Source organism: Pseudophryne corroboree, chromosome 3 (genome assembly GCF_028390025.1).
Source record: "Pseudophryne corroboree isolate aPseCor3 chromosome 3, aPseCor3.hap2, whole genome shotgun sequence".
Taxonomy (NCBI): domain Eukaryota; kingdom Metazoa; phylum Chordata; class Amphibia; order Anura; family Myobatrachidae; genus Pseudophryne; species Pseudophryne corroboree.
The window spans coordinates 507,877,385-507,904,376 of record NC_086446.1 but is presented as its reverse complement, the minus strand read 5'-3'; the positions used below and the strand labels follow the sequence as shown (position 1 = coordinate 507,904,376).

The 26,992-nt window shown below is 42.3% G+C and overlaps 1 protein-coding gene across 1 annotated transcript in view; it reads left to right on the top strand.

Annotated features, from left to right (window-relative positions):
* Positions 1 to 14,279, top strand: part of LOC135056180 (cytochrome P450 2F2-like) — a 64,604-nt gene extending 50,325 nt beyond the window's left edge. The window contains exons 7-9 of the mRNA XM_063961028.1: positions 5,467 to 5,654; positions 6,857 to 6,998; positions 12,019 to 14,279. Of these exons, the coding sequence (XP_063817098.1) occupies positions 5,467 to 5,654; positions 6,857 to 6,998; positions 12,019 to 12,197 (509 nt within the window). The 3' untranslated portion in view covers positions 12,198 to 14,279. The remainder of the gene's footprint in view (positions 1 to 5,466; positions 5,655 to 6,856; positions 6,999 to 12,018) is intronic.
* The last annotated feature ends 12,713 nt before the right edge of the window (positions 14,280 to 26,992 follow it).

The window sequence follows — 26,992 nt, the reverse complement described above, 5'->3', positions numbered from 1 at the left end:
CCTGCGCAGTCAGTTTCGTCTCGGTTTGTCAGAACTTATTAAAGACAGTCTCCTTCAGTACCCCGCTCCTGAGACTCTCGACAAACTCATGGAGCTTGCAATTAAAATAGATCGTCGTCTCCGAGAGCGGAGGGCTGAAAGAGGAACAACTTTTAGGCCTAGTCCTAGTGTTTATACCTTTCCTGAGGACGTCGAGGAGCCCATGCAGATGGGTCTCTCCCGGCTGTCCCCAGAGGAAAGAACCAGAAGATTAAATTCTGGTCTCTGTTTGTACTGTGGTGGTAAGGGACATATTGCTCGCAACTGCCCGAACAAGTCGGGAAACGCTCTGACCAAGTGAATTGTGAGGGGGTTCACTTGGGTCTGCAGCTTATCTCCTCAAATGACTCTTTATTAGTTCCTGTTAAAATTTCCTTTGGCAGCCTCGGTTCATTAGTGTCGGCCTTCGTCGACAGTGGAGCTGCAGGAAATTTTATGGACTTAGCTTGGGCTAAGGCCTTAGGCATTCCACAGATTCCCTTGGATAGACGTATCACCATGCACGGGTTAGATGGGGGTCCGCTTTCCAATGGGATAATTACTCACCGCACACCTCCAGTATTACTTACAGTAGGGGCCTTACATTCAGAAGATATAGAATTCTACCTTACACATTGTCCGGCAGTCCCTGTAGTTTTGGGTCACCCTTGGCTTGCCTTTCATAATCCCACCATTGATTGGCGGTCTGGGGAAATTTCCCAATGGAGTCCTTTTTGTGTTAAGGAATGTATTTCTCATCCAGTCCGGGTTGCGGCAGTCGTCTCAGAACTTATTCCTGTGGAATATCAGGATTTTGCCGATGTGTTCTCCAAAGGCAATGCGGACATTCTGCCTCCCCATCGGTCCTATGACTGTGCAATCGAGTTAGTACCAGGTGCCACTTTACCTAAGGGGAGATTATATGCCCTGTCTGGACCAGAAACCACGGCCATGAATAATTACATTCAGGAAAGCCTTAAGAAAGGCTTTATTAGGCCTTCAAAATCTCCGTTGAGTGCGGGGTTTTTCTTTGTTGAGAAAAAAGATGGGTCGCTTAGACCATGCATTGACTTTAGGGCTCTAAATAAAATCTCTGTGAAGAACACCTATCCTTTGCCATTGATTTCAGTGCTTTTTGATCAGTTACGCTCCGCCGTGATCTTTTCAAAAATCGATCTGAGGGGAGCTTACAACCTCATCCGAATAAAATCTGGGGATGAGTGGAAGACGGCATTCAGCACTCAGTCGGGTCACTATGAATACCTGGTGATGCCGTTTGGCCTGTCAAATGCTCCGGCGGTTTTTCAAGACCTCATCAACGATGTTCTCCGTGACTTCCTTGGGAAGTTCGTGGTCGTTTATTTAGACGACATTTTGATATACTCTGAGTCTATAGAACAACATGTTACCCAGGTGCGTCTGGTTCTTCAAAAGCTACGAGAGAATCATTTATATGCTAAGCTTGAGAAGTGTGATTTTCACATCACAGAAGTGTCTTTCTTGGGGTACGTTATTTCTCCCCAGGGATTTTGCATGGAACCGAAAAAACTCCAGGCCATTCTTAATTGGGCGCAACCCACTAATTTAAAAGCAATTCAGCGCTTTTTAGGGTTTGCAAATTATTATAGGCGGTTCATTCATACTTTTTCTGACCTGGTCGCTCCCATCGTAGCTTTGACTAAAAAAGGAGCGGATCCTTCCAATTGGTCGCCTGAAGCTGAGTTTGCCTTCCGGGCCTTGAAGCAGGCCTTTGTCTCGGCTCCTGTCCTCAGACATCCTAATCCGGAGCTTCCCTTTATTGTGGAGGTTGATGCCTCAGAGGTTGGAGTGGGGGCCATCCTTTCTCAGGAAGATCCGGAGTCTCTGGAACTACATCCTTGTGCCTTTATGTCCAGGAAATTCTCCTCCGCAGAATCCAACTATGACGTTGGTAATCGGGAATTACTGGCAGTAAAATGGGCTTTCGAGGAGTGGAGGCATTGGCTGGAGGGAGCTAGGCATACTATTACTGTATTTACTGCCCATAAGAACCTGCAATATATTGAGTCAGCTAAACGGCTTAATGCTCGGCAGGCACGTTGGGCATTGTTCTTTACTCGTTTCAGGTTTATTATCACCTTCAGGCCTGGTTCCAAGAATACGAAAGCTGATGCCCTGTCACGTTGCTTTCTTCCGGTTCACAATAGCAATCCTGTTACTACCCCCATAGTTCAATCTTCAGTCATCCGGGCAGGTCTCACACAGGATTTATTTACTCAGTTAAACCAGCTTCAACACCAAGCTCCTAGGCTAACTCCTGCTGGTCGTCTTTTTGTCCCTGAATTTTTGAGTGGCACTGTTTTAACTGAGTTTCATGACAACAAAGTCTCGGGGCATCCAGGTATCACTAAGACCTAGAAGTTAGTCTCTCACTCAGTGTGGTGGCCTAGTCTTTCTAAAGACGTTAAGGAATTTGTCCATTCCTGTCAGGTTTGTGCACAGCATAAGGTCCCTCGTTCGTTGCCTATTGGGCAACTCATGCCTTTAGCCGTTCCTCTCAGGCCATGGTCTCATATTTCCATGGATTTTGTGGTAGACCTTCCCCTTTCAGCCGGATTTCGAGTCATTTGGGTGGTGGTGGACCGTTTTAGTAAAATGGCTCATTTCATTGCTCTTCCCCGATTACGCTCTGCTCAAGGGTTGGCAGTTTTGTTCCTTCGCCATGTGTTCAGGCTCCATGGTCTGCCCACTGATATTGTCTCTGATCGGGGTCCGCAATTCATTGCACGATTCTGGAAACGTTTTTGTGCATCATCGAAGATGAGACTGTCCTTAACATCTGGTTACCATCCACAGTCTAATGGGCAAACCGAACGAGTCAACCAGTCATTAAAACAATACTTACGCTTGTATTCGGCCAAACTCCAGAATGATTGGTCCGAGTTTCTTCCTTTGGCCGAATTTGCTTATAATAACTCTTGTCATTCCTCCACCAAGGAGTCCCCATTCTTTTCAGTCTTTGGTTTTCATCCTAGAGCCAACTCTTTTTTCCATCATTCTCCAGTTTCCTCGTTGACCTTAACCTCCCACCTCAGAGCAATTTGGAGAAAAGTGCACCTTGCCCTCAGAAAAGCTGCCTTCCGAGAAAATAAATTTTCTGATAGGCTCCGACGTCCTTGCACTTTTAAGGTGGGAGATAAGGTATGGTTGTCAACTCGCAACATCAAGCTCCGACAACCCTCGGCTAGACTGGGACCCAAATTTATTGGACCGTTTCTTATCATTAAGAAGGTCAACCCAGTTGCTTTTCGGCTACGCTTGCCAAGATCTCTCAGAATTGGAAATACTTTCCACTGTTCCCTGTTGAAACAATATGTTTCTTCCAGGAGATTTCCTCGGAAGACCTCCCAGGGTAGATCTCCAGTGGATGTTCAGGGGCAACAGGAGTTCTTGGTTGAGAAGGTTTTAGATTCAAAAGTTTCTCGGGGCCGACTATATTTTTTGGTTCACTGGAAGGGCTATGGTCCGGAGGAAAGGTCTTGGGTCCTGGATGGGGATCTACATGCCCCTAGACTCAAGAGATTATTTTTTCAGGAATTTCCTCGGAAACCTGGCTTTAGGGATTCTTTAACCCCTCCTCAAGGGGGGGGGGGGTACTGTTAGGCGCAGCGGTCCGTAGCAAGGCAGCTGCACGACATTTTGGGTAATTAGGCTCTGGACTCTGATTAGAGGGTACCCGGTTTTAAGCCTCCTCAGTGCCTCACACAGACGCCGGTGATAGCTTCCTGCATGCTGCTCATGTTTGGTGAACGTCTGTTCCTGGTCTGCTGTGCCCGGTCTTTCCAGTTCTCTGAGTTCCTGAGTCCTGGTGTAGCCGTCTTATCCTAAGGAGTTCTTCTGGTCCTCGTTTACCTGTGGCAGTCGATAGAGGATCTTGCTTGGTTTCGTGAGTGGCGGCTCCGCCGCGAGTTGCGGCCTAAACCGCTTTATATTATTTTCTGTTATTGGAGCATTTGCGGAGGTATCCGCTTCCACAGTCCTCTCCGGTACTCGGCGGTGCCGTGTAGGAGAGTGGACAAGTGGAGTATTTTGTTGTTCTTTTCCCTGGCGGAAATCCACACATACTTTAGTTTCAGCTTTGTTAGTAGCCCCTGGCTTTGTTGTTCAGTTAGAAGGCCCCTTGTTATCACCCTGTCTCGGTTCACTCTTTGTCTCTCATTAAGACCTGAGGGGGCATTGGAGTTTGGCAGACGTAATCCGCCCTTCAAACGCGGCTGCCATGGGCCCAAGCAACCATAGTCTCGCAAGAGTGTACTGACAGCACGGGCGAGACAACGGAGATAGGGTGCCAGGGGCTATTCCCTTTCCATTCCCCTTTCCCAGCATTACGTTCTGGTATTCAGGTCCTACCGTATAAGATCACCCCTGACCTGAGTATCAGAATCATAACACCCCCTTTCACACAGCACATTTAACCCGGATTATTCCCGGGTCGACCCCTTTCAGACAGAACCCATGTCAGCCCTGCAATAGACTTGTGTGTCATAAGAAATGGACTGTTTATATGGCACACAGAGATAAGATCATGAAAAGTGGGTGGTGACTGCTCATAGCATTACGCTTAGTGCCCCTTGAGGTAAGTATCTTGGCAATGTTGGTGTACACTGTGGTGTCCTTCACTGACCCAGTGATCTGCTTCCGGATCTCCTCCTCCGCTCTAATAGAAAACAGCTCCCTTATCTCTTTCTCCTTTCAGTGCGCCATGCTGTCTCTTTCCATCTCCCCTGCAGCACAATTGTGACCTCAGACGCCAGTGCCACGCCTTCTCAGCCAATCAGAGAGATCCTGTCGCTCAGCCAATCGCTAGTGCCCCGCCAGCTCAGCCAATAAGCGATGTTAACTGCGACCCGTTTCTAAAATACTGGGTCGGACCCTTTCAGACAGCCGGCAACCCGTGTACGATCCGGGAAAAACCCAGGTAGAAACCTGGGTTGAAGTCCCAGGAATTCAGTCTCGGGTTGACCCTTTCAGACAGAAAAAAATCCCGGGTCGGCCCTTCCCGAGTCCGGGAAATTACCGGGTTCTTTTCTCTGTCGGAAAGGGGTATCATACAATTATTTGATTATACAATGCTATATTAATAATTAGTAAAAAAAAAAATGAAAAGGTTGTTCACTTTTATTATATTGAAGGTTGAAAGCTAACTTATGTCTATCTCTGAGTTATATTAGTTAAACATAAATTCTCAAAACTTGAAGCCATAAATTAACTGTAATAAATAAATAATTGGTCAGTAAACATTTTTATTGTAAAACCACGCTAGAATAAAGAAATAATGAATCTTAAGAAAGGAAAAAATATGATGTTAAAAGCACAACAGTATTCTAGGACATGTGGGTGGGTGTTCTCTAGCAATCTATCAGGTACCGCAGCAAACTAATTTATTAAGAAGTGATATTTTTTCTGCAGAGAAAGTTCAGGCTGAGATAGATGATGTTATTGGCTCTGAGAAATGTCCTTCCCTGGAGCACCGCGTCTCTATGCCTTACACTGATGCAGTGATCCACGAGGTGCAGAGATATGCAAGCATTGTCCCCAATGGTCTACCTCATGCCGCCTTAAATGACATCAAATTTAAAGGCTACACTATACCAAAGGTAAGACACTAAGACACGGCATTACAGAGGCACTGCACTACAGTAGCACAGGAATAATTTAAATATTTGGTGTACCAGGGAAAACCAATGTTTCTCTTTAGTGGGGGGGATTAAAAGAAATTGGCAATCCTGTATGTGAAATTTTATTGTGTGCTCCTTCCCATTTTAGCAATGATATATCTCTGACAAGACATTAGTTGCAACCGACATACACATAGGGCCTGATTCAGGCCTGATGTTAGCAGCTAATTTGTTAGCTAAGGGGCAAGACCATGTGCACTGCAGGGGGGGGGGGGGGGGGGGGGGGGGGGGGGCAGATATGACATGCGACAGAGAGAGTTAGATTTGTATGGGGTGTGTTCAAACTGAAATATAAATTGCAGTGTAAAAATAAACTAGCCAGTATGTACCCTGCACAGAAACAATATAACCCGCCCAAATCTAACTCTCTCTGCAAATGTTATATCTGCCCCTCCCCCCCCCCCCTCAGTGTACATGGTTTTGCCCATCTGCTAACAAATTTGCTGCTACGGTCAGGTCTGAATTAGGCCCATTGTTCCTACTTACCAGGGTCACTGGTTCTTGGTTGCACACATTGATGATATATATGGGTAGGTCAGGAAATTGAGACTTCTAGGAAACTAATCCTGACCAAAAACTTTGTCAAGTATATTAAAATCACATTAACTTTTAGCGCAAGATATAAAACAAAACTGAAAAAAATGATTTTCAGCTAGGAAGCAGCGGCATCCATGTAATTATGCATTGGAATATTAAAGTCGTCCAGGATAAGAGATGGAATATCAGCGGACAAGGAGGGAAGCCAGGCTGCAAAGGTATCTAGGAACTTGGAGGAATGACCAGGGGTCAGTAGATTCCTGGGACAGGAAGGTGAATGGGGAAGAAGAGGCAACTACAGTTGACCTCAAAGAAGGAAAAGGAGAGGGAATGTTCAGGGAAGCAAAAAGGTCTGCAGGGGAGAGAAGAACTGCAATCACTTTACCTTGTTGGTCACCATGAGAAGTGGTGTTAGAGTGAGAGAGGGCACCCCAATAGAGAGAGCAGCAGGGAAAGTGGTGTTAGACGAGGAGAGAGATAGGTTTCAGTAATGGTGAAGAGGTTGAGGAATCAGAATTAACCTGCCATGGATAATGGTTGTTGATCACAAACACTATATGACCCATTTTTCTTAATATTTTCAGGACACCCAGATCATTACATTTTTACATTCTGCTCTGTATGACAAAAAATACTGGGATAAACCGGATCAATTCAACCCCAACCATTTCCTTGATGAGAATGGCAAGTTTGTAAAAAATGAAGCTCACATACCATTTGGAGCAGGTAAGAACAAAACCCTTCATTTGTTTATATATATTAGTATGGCATAACTGCAGTTTTTGATTTAAAACATAAATACTATAATAAAATATATTTATATAGATCTACTTTATTTCCTGCTGGTATCTCCTGTGAGTGGGGAATAATGATGTTAATGTTATATTAATTACCATTAGCGTTATACTGTATTAGAGCAATATTATGAAACCGTTATTCATTGGCTCAGTAGCTATTAAGTACAACAAGGAGATTAAATTTAGTGTAATGTTGAAGCTGGCCCATCATCCTGTGAGATAATTACACAGGTACAGTGCACATCTGGAAGAGTTGATTCATTTAGATCATTTTTTAGAAGTAGTTCACAATAAGGAGAGGAGCTACGTATATATGGATTTGAGTACAACACTGAATCAGGCTCATAGGTAGCTGGAACATCAGTTAGTGGGCCTGTCAACAGTGGCAAACGCAGGATTTCTAGAGGGGGGTTTCCAAATGCTATCCATAATCTCCCACTCTGCGGAGCAAGTGCAGGAGTCTGGGGTAGCGGTAGAAGAACCTAGTAATGACCCTGAGCATTGGTACTTTTTATACATTTGATACTCTATGGAATACAGTATTAATATTTAACGCTATAGATTGTCTATAGTATAGGCAGTATCAAACATATTTAAACAATATAAATAAGATAAGTGGTCAGAAAAAGGTTAAACATGCCATACTAAATAAACAAACAAACAAACAAACAAACAAACAAACAAACAAACAAACATAATAGAACCAGTAGTAGACAGAAGTGCACTTTCTAAGCACACATTCTCCCACCTCATGGAAAGGCTCCTGTCTCTTCTTCCTGGCTGCTACCTTCAAATTATATACCATTGCTATTGTTTGAATTTGTGCCACTTGCCAAGAGGAGGGGGGATTCCAGGCAACCAGAACCCCCCCCCCCCCTGCGTTTGCCTATGTGTCAACCCACTAACTGATGTTCCAGCTATCTACAGTATGACCTTGATTCAGTGTTGTACTCAAATCCAATGTTTTACATGCAACTTTGATGGTTGATGGACTGCACATGCCCCCTAAGCCGCAGCCTGACTGACAGGCTAGGGAATGTTTGGGTGTGGGGAGAGGGTGGGGCCAGGCAGCGTTACTGAAAATGGGGATGTGTTTCCCCTGTTTATTGGGAGTGCAGAGGCCAGTTTCTGAATCTTCTGACACAGGTTTTACTGCTGAGACTATTAATTCACTATTACTAACAATTCCCAAAGTTAAACTTGTACCCATATCAAAGGGGCTTTATATAACTTGATTGACACTTTTACTCACACATACTACAGTTGTAATTAGACCTTAGAATCCTTGCTATAAAGCTTTAATGTGAAAGAAAGCAGAATTGTATATAAAAATGTTGGCTCTAACAGTGCAAATTGTACTTCATACACTGAGAGAAGAATATTATTTTATGTAAAACGGCCCCTACAAAGTATAAAGCAATGGCCATTTAATATTAAATCCCTAATAATGTAAAACATTTGCCCAGCAACAACACCTCTCTTTGGGTTTCTTGGCTGTGCTGCCAAACAAGCTGGGCAGCCAGTGGAGTACACATGACTAGCAGAGGCAATTCTACCTCCAAATTTTGCCCACACTACAAAGAAACATAAGGTTCTACATCTGTATACTGCATATCCTGGTATGAGTTGGCTGTTGCTAGGCAGTGCCATAGCCCATACAGAGATACCTTTATGTGACATCTCTCTAAAGTTGGGTACAATGCAAAAATCAAATACCAGAGAAATCTTTGTATGTTGAAGCAGTGCCGTAACTAGGCATTTTAACGCTGTGTGCAAGAAACGACATTGGCACCCCCCCCCCTACATGTAAGATAGGGGCAGAGCGCTCCGTAGGCGCGCAAAAAACATATAGGGGCGTGGCTTTATGGGGAAGGGGCGTGGCCACAAAATAATAGCAATTCATACTACGGTGCACAGTAGTCTCCATTATTCAAATTACGCTGCACAGTAGCGCCACTACACCAGGTAGAGACCCTTTTATACATTACGGCAGACAGCGTCCCCCTTTTTACACATTACGGCAGATGGTGTCCCCCTTTATACACATTGCAGCAGCCAGCGTCCCCCTTTTTACACATTGCGGCAGCCAGTCCCCCTTTTTACACATTGCGGCAGCCAGTCCCCCTTTTTACACATTGCGGCAGCCAGTCCCCCTTTTTACACATTGCAGCAGCCAGGCCCCCTTTTTACACATGGCGTCAGCCAGGCCCCCTTTTTACACATTATGGCAGACGGTGTCCGAGAGAGAGAGAGAGAGAGAGAGAGATACTTACCATCTCCCCGCTGACAGGCTCCTCGTGCAGCTTCCTCGGTGCAGGCAGGTGAGAAGGAGGAGGAGGGAGGGGGACTGGAGCTGCATGTAATTGGTAGTAAGCGCCGCTGCAGCAGTCCCCTCTTCTTCCGTATTGGCTGCCTGGCGCTGCTGTGGATGCTGGGCTGGAGGAACCACATCACAGCATCCACAGCAGCGCCAGGCAGCCAATACGGAAGGAGAGGGGGCTGCTGCAGCGGCGCTTACTACCAATGAAATAGCGATGCTGCGGCTCCAGTCCCCCTCCCTCCTCCTCCTTCTCACCTGCCCGGCGCTGCTCTCTTCTCCACAACGCGGCGGCGCACAGCACAGAACAGGCGGCATGTAATGAGTCAATTTGACTCATTATATGCTGCTGGCCGTGCGCCCTCAGGGCAACTGCGCTGTGTGCCAAACCCACTTGGCACACACGTAGTTACGGCCCTGTGTTGAAGCCTTGCAGCATTTGGAAAACTGTAACATTCCAGAATGTAGTAAACTTTACTAGTGGGCATAGGTCAGTGGTTTCCATTTCCAGGTCTCCCTTTGTTGTACTAGCATTAAAATACATTAGTACAATGCACATATATGAGGCCAGCAGGTATAAGGTCTTACAGCTCTTATGCGAATACCCTGAAAAAGAAAGCTAATAAAAGCTTTGTGCTTTTGTTCTAACATTAAGGCCCAGATTTATCAAGCCTTGGAGAGTGATAAATTGCACGGTGATAAAGTACCAGCCAATCAGCTCCTAACTGCCATGGAGCTGATTGGTTAGTACAGGGCGCAGCACCTCTGCTACACTATGGCACATGCATATGGCATGCAGGGTAACTAGAACAGGATGCTCAGCTTCATTCTGGTCCTGGCAAGGAGTCTCCTGAAGCATCCTAATGATGCTCTGAGCATCTTTAGTCCCGTCCCCTCATTGTGATATCATGATGTCAAGTCACATTTTTGCCCTGAGTTAGATGTCCTCAGGTTAAATTCCTGGTGTATATATCATGACAAAGGAAATTGACATATATAAGGGTATATTTACTAAAAGTTAATTTTAATTGATTTCCATTGATTTCAGATCTATTAAAATTTATCTTAATCAATTTTGGGCTTTCAGGGATGGAACACACATTTACTAACAGATTTGTGTTTTAGCCCTGGATGCCCAACATTGATTAAGATTAATTTCAGTTGATTGGATATTGATGGAAATTGATAAAAATAAACCTTTAGTAAATATACCCCATAGAACCAATAGTGCTCACTGATCTTAAATAATGGATGTTCTCAATAACCATGTGGAATGAGACTCACCTTTTACATGGCTATATTAGACATTGGACATTTATTTATAATCCTATGTCCATCGGTGTGGTTGAGATAGTGATACTCTGTTGCATGGAGCCCATACTGTACCTCCAATAAGATGCTTAATAGGGATCACTGAACACTGGTAAAAATAAGCTTATAAATATGGACCCTTATAAACTTTTAAGAAAAACATAAGAAGGTGATTTAGTTAAAAATTCTTATTATGAGATATATATACAGTATATGGAAAAAAAATACTGGTTCTAATAAGCAAAAGCTATAATAAAAAAATGACAAAAAAAAAGAAAGAAACCAGAGCTAAGAGAATAGAAAGTATAGAGAATGAAGAACTTCTCTCTAGCTGACTCCTGTCAGTTCCTCACGCTGTTGAGAAGAGAGTGTGGATAATGGCATTATGTAGCCAGTGATTAATGATGATTCCCCTGTAGGAAAGATGGATCCTCAGAATGGGAACCCAAGTAGTCTCAGTGGGAAATAAAAGAAGAAAGCACATAGTGTGTGTGATAGAGAGGATATAATGGTCAGGTGAACGATAGAAAGATGCAGTAATTCCTCGGTTTGTTGGTCCTTGGTGAACTATCACTGTGTGTAATCTGTGTAGGAGAATACTTAAATAATCAGTGTACTGACTGTATATACCAACCCGTCACAGGAGCAGTGTAATGCTCCTGATTACTTTCCTCTACACTCCTAAAACTCATGCACTGTTAGATCTTAATTGACCATAGTTGTACAACACGAGAAACAAATAGCTCTTCCACCTCTCTTCCGCTTATTAGGTTAATCTAATAAATGATTTATTTACTTCATTCTTCCTATATACTGTCAATACACTGATTATGTAAGTATTCTGCTACACAGACTACACACAGGGGTTGGTATTTATATACCGGTGTCCGTCATCTCGGCGGTCAGATTCCCGGCCACGGGATGTCGGGCGCCAGAATGTCGGCAGCGGGGTGAGCGCAAAAGAGCCCCTTGCGTACTCGCGGCGGGCATGGTGGCGTGATAAGCACACCACGCTATTTAATCTCCCTCCAGAGGTGTTGTTGACACCCCAAGAGGGAGAGTAGGTGTCGGGATCCCGGCACCGGTATGCCGTCAACCGGGATACTGAATGCATTCCTCCTGTGACACATCCATATTCATTTTTTTGTAACCTCTACTAAACCATCTATCCGGAGTCTATTTATTGAAAATGCTATGCTTCTTTGAAGAATATATACACAAGCTGTTATACCTGGCACAAGAACTTCTTTAGACAAAAGGTTTATGTTGGATTTTTATGAGCACTGTGTCTGTTTATAACATTGCCTTTTATTGATGACAGGTAAAAGGTCGTGTATCGGTGAGGCTCTAGCAAAGACCGAGATCTTCATTTTTTTTGTCAGCTTTCTACAGAAGTTCAACCTGAAGTTTCCCCCCGGTGAAAATGGACCAATTGGATTGATTGAGGGGGGCACCAGAGATCCGAAACCATTCAATATGTGTGCTGAATGGCGCCTATAAAAACAGTACCTTGTGACTGCTGCAGAAAAGGAATGTCATATGTTTTTTTTAACCAACAGTTTAGATTTTCAAATTATGTAAAATAGTACAGGGCTCAAAAGCAAGATTAAATAACGATGCCAATTTCAGCAGTATGAACGGGTATGTTAGACGTAGGCTATGGCCACACATAGCGGACAAGCGGGTCCCGCTTGGCCGCAAGGAGACTGCAGATGGGCACCTATGCATTTCAATGAGAACACATACATTTCAATGTATGTGTTTACACAGTGTGGCTGTGCCGCACTGTGTTCCATTGAAATCCTGCGTGTCACTGGCCGGATCCTGTTCTGCGGGATACTGCAGAACAGGATCCGTTTGCACACAAAACCCCCCCTCCCGGCCAAGCGGGTCTCATGCAGCGGGACCTGCTTAGCCGCTATGTGTGACCATAGCCTTACAAATCTGGTAACATTGCTTGATCATTTTTCCAAACGTACATTACAGAGTTCCCAAATCTTCTTAAATCTGTCATGGAACCACCTATGTATGAAGCAAAGAGCAGGTAACCATTACTTTGTATTGACAACGTATGAAATACATGACCAGTATGCTTAAAAATTCCTCTTAATCCTTTGATAAGATTTGGGGCCCCTGGCTCACTTCTCAAAACACTTCCTCTCCATATGAGTTAGTATGAGATTCCTCATCCTTTAGATTGCTTTCCACCTATCTGGTTCTCTTTCTTCTGTCTTCTCTGTCTGACTTTTTTTCCCTTCTCTTCTCAAGGTTCTGCCACACCGTTCCCTTTTCGAGTTACTCCTTTCCCTCATACCCTCTCCTGACTATAAAATTGGGTAGTATTACTGTATGTGTCATAGTATCTATCTATCTATCTATCTATCTATCTATCTATCTATCTATCTATCTATCTATCTAATAGATCACACAACTGTACAGACAAAACCGTAATGTTTTCTACATCTACTCTGTCAAACAATGGTGCTGCTTGTATATGCAAGGTGCGGTGGGGTAAATGGCTCAGGAGGTATTGGCTAGTACCAGAACCAGATTTGCATACAATATATGAGCCAAAAGGTTTATGTGGGCATTATACGCAGGTGCAGCAGTATATATTGCTGGATATTTGGTGAGGTTTGATCAGAGATGTGTGGAAAAGATAGGCAGTGCTTCCCCTGCCATAGACTTTTTACTTCAGAGTATTGACTATAAAAAGTATTAGAATAATACAAAGAAGATATTTCTAATATATTCTTTGCATTTTTCACATACTTTATATAATAAAACTCTGGCTTATATGTTAGTATGACAGGAGAGGCTCTGCCTCACCTCACCGCACGTCACTGGTATATAGTGCTAGGTAAAAACTACTTCTTAAAGACGCGTTTGTTTTTTTAAAAACTAAGATGTTATGATGTTTATTGTATGTATGTGACTGAACTTTTTATATTTGAAAAAAACTAAACATTTTACAATAAAACTGCTGAATTTCCATACACATTAAAGGTTTTGTATGAAGTATAAACCGGCCACTTAGCAGACTACATACAATTTGATTTGTTCAAGTGAGCCTATGCTCAGCATACGATGTGTGGGAGAGGAACAGAAAATGTGAGATTAGGAGGAGAATGGCAGGTAACACAAAGGGGAGGGGACTTGAGGAGAATGGTAGCGTAGAAGAGACAGGAGCACAAGCAAAAGGGCGAGGAAGACAGGAACATAAGAAAAGGGTAGGCAGAGACAGGAGGAGGTAAAGGGAAGACGTACAAAGAGAAATGAGAGGAAGTGCAAGAAGGATGATGGAGTGTCAGGATGTTTGTGAACCCTGACTGTCTGCATAAATGTAACCTCAGTCTAAGCCAGTGGTTCCTAAACTTTCTTGAATCAAGGTGCCCTAGAGTATCAGCATTTTTTTCATGGCACCCCTAGGATAGAAGTTTGTTATTGATAAATATGGAAAATAAATATTACATTTAAGTAATTGTGCCTACCTCTATGTTTTGATTGGCAGCCACTAGCACTGGTATTGCCTATCATTTTGACCATAAATAATTTGATTTGGTTCTGGGCCATCCACCTGTGGCACCCCTGCAAGAGCTTTGCAGGCACACAGTTTGGAAACCGTTGATCTAAGCTATAAAATAGATATCCTTGGAGTGGCTTGGACATTAAATGGGTTGGCTGCATGGCTCCAGAGCTACAGCTCTCACAGCTCTGACTTGCCGCCTGTAGTGGAGCTTACCAGCCCTAATGATGTTGTTGTGCCTCCAGTCCATCTCATATTGCCTCCATCCCTGTAGATCAGTGATTCCAACTATATATGGCCTCACTGGTAGACAAGCAGTAAAAGGCTTTCACTAGCCTCGCTGTCCTTGTGCCTCCCTTGTCATCTGAAAGCTGATGGACGACATCCCTTCATAGTGAACAGAAATATCTCCCTTGGTCCATACAGAAACATCATTGTCCGACTCGCTGATAGGCTGCATAAGCTTTCTTCAGCAGCTCCCTCCAACTTATGTCTCTACTTGCCAATGTACTCTCGGAAGCAATGACTGTAATTCTCCATACACAGAGGGACATATTCTATTAGCTGTGGAGTTTACTATTTATTACTTTTACTTGATCCTGTTTGATAAAAACATTCCTTGTGATTTTTTTTCCTTTACTCAGGACATCTATTGGATACGTATGCATCTTAAGTACTGTATTGGTTTCATTTTAAGCCGTGCATCCAGTGACTATGGTTTGATTTTCAGTATAAATTATCTTTATTGGTTTTGAAAACAGAGGAATACAATAAAACAATGGAAGAAGCAAAAGTGCAGATTGGTAAACAAACACTACAGATATTGTGGCAACATTGTCTTCTACCACTTATTTAGTTGTGTCAAGTTCACTGAATCTTGAGTGTTTCCCACTTTTGTTGATAGGATCGCTGGGAAGTCCATTTAAAGTTCTAGCTGCATTATTGAATCTCACTGCTTCCATATTTGAAGTTTCTTGCTAATAGATTATCACACGTTCCCCCCTACTTTCTTCACTTAATCATACATTGATGTCTCTTGCCTATGTTTAGGCATCGCTTTGATACTCAGAGTCCTATTTCATGTTTATAACTGTAGTTAAATTTATTCATGGAAAGGTAAAGTGTTAACTCAACCTGTTAAAAGAAAGAGAATTCTCACTTACGTAAATATGTGCCGTGCTGATATTCCTCTTTTACAGGAAACTATGTTTAAATATGTTACGTCAGAATGATTTAGCATTTGCATTATACAATTTAAAGCTCAGAGGAGTTGATGTATTAGCTTCAGAAGATTTACAAGTGTATATAAATCACACTACAATAGATGAAGCTAAATGGTTCATTATCTTGGATTGAGGGTCACAATACATAAGTGGTAATATTAATGCTCCCAATGTATTTAATATTTTTTTTCCTAGATATTATTAACAACGTGTATCCTTATATTTTACACAGCAGTGATTTCAATATGGTGGCCTCCAATATAAATTTACTGGACAGAAAATCATCACCGACTAACCTAAGCCCCATATCTAAAATTGGTGTTAGATACATATCTGAGCAATATGCCTAACCAATAAGACATCGCATTGTGACTGTGTTGCATTTTCTACAAAAAGACACCCACCGCTAGTAGAGTTGCACAGGACCTGGCAGCTCAATCATGCAAGGCATTTTGTGCTGCATGGCGTATTGTATAAGGACACATCCGATCAGACTTCCACAGAGCTAAATGGGAGAGCAAACAACCAGCTTGGTTTGCAAAGTGATAGCTGCTACTATTAGTATATTTATTCCCCATTTGGGTTCACGGGAGATGGCACGCTGAGAGGAGCTGTTTGGCGCGGCTGCAGCAATGATGTATGAAGACGCATCTGTATAATGCGGATATCAAAGCCTCAGAGACTAGTCAGGCATGATCATAAGGGTGACAAGATCACCACTGTATTTAAATGTTACTTAGGTGATCTTTATGCCAAGGATTCTCCAAATGCAGTGTCGAAGTCAAAAATATTACATAAAAAGAACATACAAACTCTACACATTATAAGTCACTATACTTGCAAATACGCGCAGCGAGCACAGCAATATATAGTAACACACACATTTACACGGACATGCCACAGAGATGGATTCGACACTTATTTTATACAGTACATAACTATAATAATATCAAGCGCCAGACATCATGATGATTTAAAATTATATATAATGAAGTAATGTCATGTATGTGTATTATTTGAACGAAACCAGATAGACCTGTCATATTTACTATTAAAGCAACCAGATTAATGTGTAGATTCATTTGATACCTGTTATAAAGTTGTAGGACATTGCAACAAATAATTATGATTATATGTATGTAAGCTAAAACAACTTTTATTAGAACAATAGATATTCCAAACAGGTAGTGGACAGGAAGCTCAGGCCAGCCCCTTTGGACGTCCCCAAGGCTGAACCTGTTCAGCATATACAAAGAGACTAGTGACTCATCATGAATGAGTGAGTCCCCTCCCCCGGAAACTAGATAACACATTGCTGACCACACAGTAGGGCAGTTGCTTTTTTGATACCAGAGGATGAAGGAGTTGCTGGCAGACCAGTTCCTGCATTTATTTACAGAGAGAGAGAGAGAGAGAGAGAGAGAGAGAGAGAGAGAGAGAAAGAAAGAGTGATATGAAAGACAAATTTATATAACTTAAGGATAATGGTATTGTATGCTGGCCTGTAACTGTATGTAACTGTGACTGTAACTGTATGTTTTAACTGCTTACTGTGTGAGTTGTAACCATGTAACTATAGGTATACTGTACTTTGTAATATATCGAATCCATATCCTTTTAATAACAAATATATACATCAATGAGCTTTGGAACTCAGATAATGTGTGGGTGTATTGTTTTCTCTTATGGGATGCAGTGTTTTGCGATATATAGCGCACATTCATGGGATATGGTAATAAGAGGTGCAGGCGTTTACAATATATATTAGAGCGGCATTTTAAATATTTGTGAGAAAGCAATTTGGCATACACAGATGGGGCTCATCCGGGATATCAGGGTCTTAATGATGCACTGTACATTACAAACGCGGCTGTAATTGACCGGCTCCGATGGACGCGACGCTGATGAAAATAACATCCACGTGTATTGTTGTGGTATCAGTAAGCCAATGATATGAAATTTCAAGGGACAATGCGTTTCTCATAATATTTAAGATGCTAAAATGTATTTTTATTGTTGCAAAACAAAGTTCAAATAAGTCATATTGTGTTTGATTCAGATTGGATTGTTTATCTGTTAAGTAGGGTTAAAAGTACATTTAAAAGTTGCTGCATAGCCTTGATATCGTTTTTTTTTAAAACTTAGGCCTAAAATAACTTCTGGTGCTTGTATAATGTGTGATTTCTTTGTGACAAAGGAAGCCGCATGGTCTGTCCTCCATTTTGGACTAACCACATGGCCTGTCCACCATTTTGTGTAAACCTCATAGATGTGGAAGGGGGAGGAGCAGTGGTCATTTTAGGAAGGTCATTTTCTAAATAGCTGATTTTCATTCTGCTCAGAACAATCAGCTTTCCTTGGTCACATCAAACACCATTTATGAGTTACCAATGAATTTATTTAACCCATGCCATAGTCAATTACAAATAGTTTCAATTGGGCCTAGTGAGAGTAAATGGTAAGATAAATGCTTGGCTTGGGGTAAGAAATTGCACACAGATAGAAAAAGGAAAGAAAGGGTTTTTTTCTTCTCTCTTTTTCCTTCCAAGACTTGTAGAATCTGCTTGCTATAAGATAGCCATTGAAATGCAAATTAACCTGTGTAACTGCTTTTTCTTAGCAGGGAAAAGCAAATAGCTTTGATATGAAAAATAAGAGGTAAGGTGTCTCATAGGAGACCAGTGAATGGTACATGTATATAATATTATAATTATGTGTATATTTATATCAGTGTATGTTCTGCAAGATAGCTATTCAATCTGAATCATATCATTTAAATTATTGATTATTGCTAGAGTCATTATAGATCTGTGTGAAATATGATTCATTTGTTGCTATATAGGTAAATTTGAAATAACAGTACTTTAAGGAAGTAAGTGTAAAGACACAAACGCAGGTCTGCATAAAAGTTTATACAGAACAAGTTGTGTCTAGTGGGCAATAGTAATTAGTATTGTTCACATTTATAGAGCTGGGTGATTTGTTTTATTGCGGACGCAGGGTTTTGTGCACGTGTCTCGGACAAAGTACAGGACTGCGCAAGCAGCGTAAAAAGACACGCACGGTCGCGTGTTTACGCAATGTGCGTAAGAAGTGCGGGCTGTAAGTACAAATTACACAATAGTGTCGTTTAAGTTCAAAGGTGGAACAGTAGCCATGCTACAATAGCACAAAACTACTCGGTTTCTAAAGCAGATTAGTATAAAACTTTTGTTTAAACTGTATTGCCTCTGGGGTAAAGCTGCCTATCTGAATGAATTAAAATTTTCTGTACACAAAAACCAAAGTGTATTTGAGTGAGCGAACGTAGGAGTGAGTGGATTTGAATTCCGGAAATCGGGTCCCGTGGTACACCAAGTAAGTGGAGGCTTGGTGGCGTAAGGCGGCTGACTCGCGTTAATATAGATTGAAATACGCAAATCGTGAGGAGATTTGCAGAGGAGCGTAATAGGGAATTGTGCATTGTGTAGTATTGAAGTAAAAAAGTTTTTTGTTACGCTCCGAGCTGAGGGTCGCAGTTTGTACATCGACCCGTGGTTGTACGGAAGATAGGTAACAAGTACCTATACGCTGTGCGATTGGACCGCGCGTTTGTGGGTGCGATATATAGCTCAACTTGATACCCATTTTACGAGGTTTTTGCGTAAAATCGCGGTATCATTAGCGCTGTATAGAGCATATGCAAGCGTGATTTGTGTATAAGTGTATAGGGAGTTTTCGCTGGTCTCTCTGAGGAAAATCTCCAGCGGCGGATATTTACTGGAAAAGGTAAGTCACTCCTAACACTTCCAGTAAATAGAAACTAGATATGGCCTCAATGGGTACGCGGTGTTCACTATTGGAGTAAGTCGTGGTACTCAGCGGAGAAGGAGCGAGTGAAAGCGCTAGGTGTCTTTCACCGTCTATTTGCCGTGTGCATTGGGGATTGCGTTTATTGGCAAAAAGTCCGCAATGGGATCCAATTGCACAAGCAGTGGGCGTTTGGTAGCTAGGGTTCAGGCTGAAGAAGAGTTGGGATCGAGAAGGTCAGACTCGGGACCGAGAAGGTCATAATTGCGACCGAGAAGGTCAGCAAGGTTTATTATGTGTGAAAAGTATGGTTCACACATGGAGGCTTTTTGCAATGAATGGTTATGTATGACTGACAAAGATAGGGTACCATTCCCTAAGGTGAGCAGCTTTGAACCAGAGGTACTGCAGAACTTAAGGATAAGAATATGTCTGATAAAATCCCGAAAACAAAGGGTCAGACATACACATTGTTTAAACCTGTGGCAGCAAGAGGGGTTGGTGAGTTTGATCCTAAGGTATTGCAGGTGGTATGTTTAACCAAAGTCATATAAGACAAGAATGGAAATATAAGAACTGTTTGAACTTGTAGCAACAATAAACAAGTAGGAAGAAAAAAAAAAAGAGAATGCAAGTACACCGCCATATGTAGATGTGGAAGCAGTTACGGCCAGCATACAAACTATAGAAAATAATAAAAATATGAAAAATATGACTGTAACCTATATATGGACTAATGAATGTTGAAGTTTTATTTAGGAGGAGAAGGTGACCTGATTGTTTTCAGCCATTTCTCATGCACCCAGAGGAGTATCCAACCGGTAAAAGAAGAGCAGTAGCCTGCGGGGGAAGTGGCTGAGACCAGTGGAACAGGTAAGTATGGTATCATTTGTGTATATATATAGTAAAACCCAAAAATAAAAAAATCAAGAAAGTAACGTCAGAAATGGAGAAAAATCTGTCCGCACATTAGTATTTGCCAGTAGGAAAGCGGACAGAGACAAGGTAACCCCCGGGTATTTCTTTCAGTTACCATATAAGAAGTATTCATTCCTAGTAATGCCCCTAGTAAAGATGAGCTCGGAAATGTTTGTTGGACCATGTACAGACCCTTAATATGGGATGAGAAGGATTGAATGAAATACTTCGCATGACCTAGAAGCTTGTTAAACTTTTTTTTGTTTTTTGTCTCTTGCAGTAATAGAAAACTGTCCATCTGGATAAGACCACTGGTAAACACTAAATCGGCAAATGGGAGGTGGCTGTCTCTGTGCAAATGGACAGGCTCAATAAGGCATTGAGTGTCAGGGTGCAGACTTCTTTGCAAAATTGGAAAGGGGTCACAGTAGCTAATCTTAGATTGTGTGCTATTGAACATCACAAGAATAGTGCTAGGCGCAGAGAACAACAGGTGGAGAGGTTGAGGACGGTAAGTATACTGGCACATACATGAAAGACCCATCAGTCCAAACCCCAGATTCCTAATGGTCAATAATATGTTACACTTGTAGGAAGAGATTGTAGGAGTAGTAGGACACATAGTCAATATAGATCCCCTAGACAGAAAACACAAGCCACATTATTAAACACATAGACGGGACCAAGGGACATATAGTAAGGAATCATAAGCCATATAGAAAACACAGATTCGGCTCATGGGAAGAACAAAATAAATGCAATATTACCCTTTGACAAAACTTGCTGGGGTTAAGGTGGGGCCTCTAAACTTTTGCTTCTTTTTCCTAGCAGAAATGGCCCCTGATTAACTTAATTTTGTTAGATATGATATACATATACTATGCTCCCGCTCAGGAAGTACAAAGTATGTTAGACACCCACGAAGACTAATGTCGCATTCTACTGTTCTAGATGCATGTCCATCACAGGTAGATTAAATTATCTCACAGATACCGGGTTCCCTATGAACTTAGGATGGACAGGACACTGGATTGATGGCTGGGATAGTCACAATAGTGATACGACAAACACAGATTTTTTTTTAAGGGGAGTAGACCAAGTAGAGAATCACTTCCCCGTAGTGCCCAATCCAGTTGTCAAATTTTTATAAAATCTTCTTCACCTCTACAAACTCATCTGTCACCAACCTCTATTCTGTTTCTCTACAGTTTCCTCTTCATCTTTTGCGTTCACACAGGGTGGTACAATACATGGACCCAAGTACAGTTCAAACTCCACATGCCTAGGTCCTTCAGAGTTCTGCCCGAACCCAGTATATCTCAACAGCACGATGACACCAGTATTACTGCAGTGTGCCTTGTCATGCACAAAGGGTGGAGAATGGGAATACTGGTGAAGGGAAATTTTGTATAGACACTGATATGCCTGTTGGTGAATGGCAAACCTGACATTTTCTTTTTCATTTTCTTCTTCTTTCTCTCCTCTAGAGATGTTTCTTTTTTCTTTTTTGCGTTATGCTCATGGTACTCTACATTGCAAACACACGATAGTTAAATTAAGATACAAAAAAATTGTGTTCCCTATAGGAAAAAGCAGTCTGGAGGACAAAGGGGTATGGCCAGGAGTCCTCAGGACTGTGGACAGGTGGACACGGTAAGCCAGTAGCCCCCAGAGCATACCTTCCAAGTCTAGCTGAGGTGGCACACGGTCTAACTCATCTAGGCAAAGAGGGTAGGTGCAGGCTGATGAGAGCCTACTGGTGTGCGCCAGGATTCTATTCTCATGCAGGTAAGAGAGCAATGACCTGTCTTGCTTGCTTGAGGAAGAATATTGGTAAAGCAATACCAACAGAGCCATCCCATATCCCTCCTGCAGACGGATCTTTTCAGGAAATACAAATCGACTTCGTACAGTTAACAACCTTTAGGAAATATTGTTATGTATTGGTGTGCACTGATGTTTTCTCAAACTGGGTAGAGGCATTTCCTGCCGCCACGGATGCTGCTGTGTTTACCGCAAAGGAAAATTGTGCAGAAATTTGTGTTTAGATAATGGTACCCCTAGAAGTAGGAGCAAAGCTTGAAATTGTACTATTGTGATCATAGATACTGCCACTAGTATTATGTAGCATCGGAACCACTCCTAGATCTTAACTTAACAAATCACCCTCTTCGAAATTTGTTTTTGTTTTGGTATTTGTGTTTTTTGTTTTTTTTTGGAAGACAACCTCATGTCATGATTGATCCGCACAATGATCAGAAATACACCTATGAGGTGACAGTACAGTACCTTATTGAGATGAGCCAGCATTTGAGAACTTGACAAAAGAACTTGAAACTGTTGATTGCTGGTATGCCAAATACTAACTGTCTTGATTGTGAACCAAGAGACTGTGTGATTGTTCTTACGCTCAGGTTGCCTAATAGACAGGTGGGAAGGACCATACCAAGTTTTGTTGACAGCACTAAAGGTCGCCGAAAGAGAGACTTGGGTCCACTCGTCCCACTGCAAGAAGGTCGCTGACCCGGAGAGAACTCGTGACAAAGTAGTTTATTGCTCACCTTCATCGAGTTTGTGTAGTTTGGTAACTGTGTGTTCGAAGTGAACTGTGTGTTCCAAGTGAACTGTGTGTTCCAAGTGAACTGTGTGTTCATATAGCAAGGCAAAGAGAACCTCGTATCACTAGAGACTCTGTTCCGTGAAGACTGAGAGGCGGAACTGTTGAACACTATCTGAGCGTACTAAAGGATTGCAAAAAGACCAGTCATTGTAATTGATTTGTTATGAACAAGAGTTGTTTTGTTCTATTTCTCTTTTCTCTCTTTCCCGCTGACAAATATTTTCTTTCAGGATATTCTATTTTTGCGAGGTTTTTTTTATGAGGAGTCGAGTGTGGGACTGGAACTGGTTCTGGAGGAAGGAGTGATTTCCTTATAGGATCCCAGGATTAGCCGATCAGTTTGTTAAAGTCAGAGAAAAATCAAAGTTCTAGTAGTTATGGAGTTCAGAGGTAATCAGGAACAATCAGACAATTGCTATTCACACATTGCAGATAAAGAGCTCATTAATATATGTGGAAGAAAGGTTTATGAGTGGCTCTCCCGAACGCCGAAGGTTTATGTTATTTAGGAAGGACACTACTTATAACCCTTGTTTAATGATTAAACAGACCTAGCATACGTTCCAGAAATGGAAACAATGTTCAGAAAATGATAGGAATATGTTGATCATGAAAATTTTATATGTCACTGTCACGATTTGTTTGTGTCTTCTTCATCTGCCCAGCAGAACCTCAATCGAATCCAAACATCAGTGTACAAAGACGTAGGTACATGTATGTGTGAAATGTTCTTCGCAAATCAGACATTATAGGCCAAAACACTGTCCCAGCATACTCTACAGGTTGAATGTTGTCCCACACCCAACCAGTGGTCCCGTGACCGCCGAGTGCATATAGAGGATGTCTCGTCCTCCTCCCTGTCTTCCCCAAATATAGTCAAGTGTCTGATTTGCGAAATGCATACATACTTGTGTCTAGGTCACCGATTATTGTATGAAATATTTTTTTTCTTATGTTAATAATTGATGGCAGTTATTGTTTGCTGCCAAAGGGTGGACTGTCAAAGTAAAAAATATTACATAAAAAGAACATACAAACTCTACACATTATAAGTCGCTATACTTGCAAATACGCGCAGCGAGCACAGCAATATATGGTAACACACGCATTTACACGGACATGCCACAGAGATGGATTCGACACTTATTTCATACAGTACATAATTATAATAATATCAAGCGCCAGATATCATGATGATTTAAAATTATATATAATGAAGTAATGTCATGTATGTGTATTATTTGAACGAAGCAAGATAGACCTGTCATATTTACTATTAAAGCAACCAGATTAATGTGTAGATTCATTTGATACTTGTTATTAAGTTGTAGGACATTGCAACAAATAATTATGATTAAATGTATAAAAGCTAAAATCACTTTTATTAGAACAATAGATATTCCAAACAGGTAGTGGACAGGAAGCTCAGGCCAGCCCCTTTGGATGTCCCCAAGGCTGAACCTGTTTAGCATATACAAAGAGACTAGTGACTCATGAATGAGTAAGTTCCCTCCCCAAAAACTAGATAACACATTGCTGATCACACAGGAGGTTTTGGACTAGACGATGATGGAGTTATTGCCAGATCAGTTCCTGTATTTATTTGCTGAGAGAGATATATTAAGAGGAGGATGCATTGAAAGATATGGTAATTGTATCACTGGCCTGTAACTGTATGTAACTGTATGTTTTAACTGCTTACTGTGTGAGTGTAACCATGTAACTATAGGTATACTGTACATTGTAATATATATTGAATCCATATCCTTTTAATAACAAATATATACATCAATGAGCTTTGGAACTCAGATAATGTGTGGGTGTATTGTTTTCTCTTATGGGATGCAGTGTTTTGCGATATATAGCGCACATTCATGGGATATGGTAATAAGATGCGCCTGGCGTCTGCAGTATATATTAGAGCAGGCATTTCAAATATTTGTGAGAAAGCAATTTGGCATTCACAGCAGTCAACAAGGCAACATTTTGGGAATACCTCCCTGCTACAGTTACTGTAACTGAACAGCATATTTCTCCAGTTTTATGCTCAATTAATGAGGAGGAAGGTGAGGTGGTAATAAAACTTTTAATGCACGTTAAGATACCTGGTTGAGATGAACTGATGGGTGAATTTTTCTAAATATTACAAACAAAAAATAGGATTTTTGATAACCTACCGGTAAATTCTTTTCTCCTAGTCCGTAGAGGATGCTGAGGACGACATCAAGAACATGGGGTATAGACAGGATCCGCAGGAGACATGGGCACTCTAAAGACTTTTCATTGGGTGTGACCTGGCTCCTCCCTCTATGCCCCTCCTCCAGACCTCAGTTGTAGGAACTGTGCCCAGGGAGACTGACATTTTCGAGGAAAGGAATTACTTAACTAGTGGTGAGATATCTACCAACTCACACCCTCAACCATGCTGCACACATGGCATTCAACATAACACACGCCAACAGGCATGAACTAATTGCAGCAACATGCTGAAACCAAGATTACACAACTTGTATAACTGTAATAACTAAACTGCAGGTAAAGTACGCACTGGGATGGGCGCCGAGCATCCTCTACGGACTAGGAGAAAAGGATTTACCGGTAGGTTATCAAAATCCTATTTTCTCATACGTCCTAGAGGATGCTGGGGACGACATCAAGACCATGGGGTCTATACCAAAGCTCCAGTACGGGCGGGAGAGTGCGGATGACCCTGCAGCACTAATTGACCAAACTTTAGGTCCTCATCGGCCAAGGTGTCAAACTTGCAGAATTTTGCAAATGTGTTTGACCCTGACCAAGTAGCTGCTCGGCAAAGTTGTAATGCCAAGACCCCCCGGGCAGCTGCCCAGGAGGAGCCCACCTTCCTAGTAGAATGGGCCTTCACCGACATCGGTAACGGCAATCCAGCCATAGAATGAGCTTGCTGAATCATACCTCTGATCCAGTGCGCAATAGTCTGCTTGGACACCCAATCTTGCTGGGAGCATACAGGACAAACAAAACCTGTTTTCCATATTCGAGCTGTTCTAGCGACATAAATCTTCAAAGCTCTAACCACATCTAGAGACTTTGACTCAGCGAATGTGTCAGTAGCAACTGGCACCACAATAGGTTGGTTTATGTGGAAAGAGGAAACCACCTTTGGAAGAAAATGTTGACGAGTTCCCTATCTTCATGGAAGATCAGGTAAGGGCTCTTGTGGGACAAGGCCCCCAATTCAGACACCCGCCTTGCGGATGCCAACGCCAAAAGCATCGCCACTTTCCAAGTGAGAAACTTCAACTCTATTTCTTGTAGAGGCTCAAACCAACCCGATTGAAGGAACTGCAACACCACATTAAGGTCCCATGGTGCCACTGGAGGCACAAATGAAGGCTGGATGTGCAGAACCCCTTTCACGAACGTCTGAACTTCTGGAAAGGAGTCCAATTTTTTTGAAAGAAAACTTATAAGGCCGAAATCTGGACCTTGATTGACCCCAATCTAAGGCCCGCATCCACACCAGCCTACAGAAAATGGAGAAAACGTCCCAACTCAAACTCTTCCGTAGGAGCCTTCTTGGATTCACACCAAGACACATATTTTCTCCAAATATGGTGGTAATGTTTAGAAGTTACTCCTTTCCTGGCTTGAATAAGAGTGGGGATGACTTCCTTGGGAATACCCTTTCGGGCTAGGATCCAACAGCCATGCCGTCAAACGTAGCCGCGGTAAGTCTTGATACACACACGGCCCCTGCTGTAGTAGGTCCTCTCGAGGAGGAAGAGGCCGAGGATCTTCTATGAGCAACTCCTGAAGATCTGGATACCAAGCCCTCCTTGGCCAGTCTGGGACAATGAAGATTGCTCAAACTCTTGTTCCTATTATTATTTTGAGAACTTTTGGAATCAGTGGAAGTGGAGGGAAAACATATACCGACCGAAACACCCACTGCGTCACCAGTGTATCCACTGCCATTGCTTGAGGGTCTCTCGACCTGGAACAATATCTCAGAAGCTTCTTGTTTAGACGAGATGCCATCATGTCTACTTGAGGAACTCCCCAAAGACTCGTCACCTCTGCGAAGACTTCTTGGTGGAGGCCCCACTCTCCCGGATGGAGATCGTGTCTGCTGAGGAAGTCTTCTTCCCAGTTGTCCACTCCCAGAATGAAAATTGCTGACAGAGCTCTAACATGTCTTTCTGCCCAGAGGAGAATCCTTGACACCTCTGCCATTGCC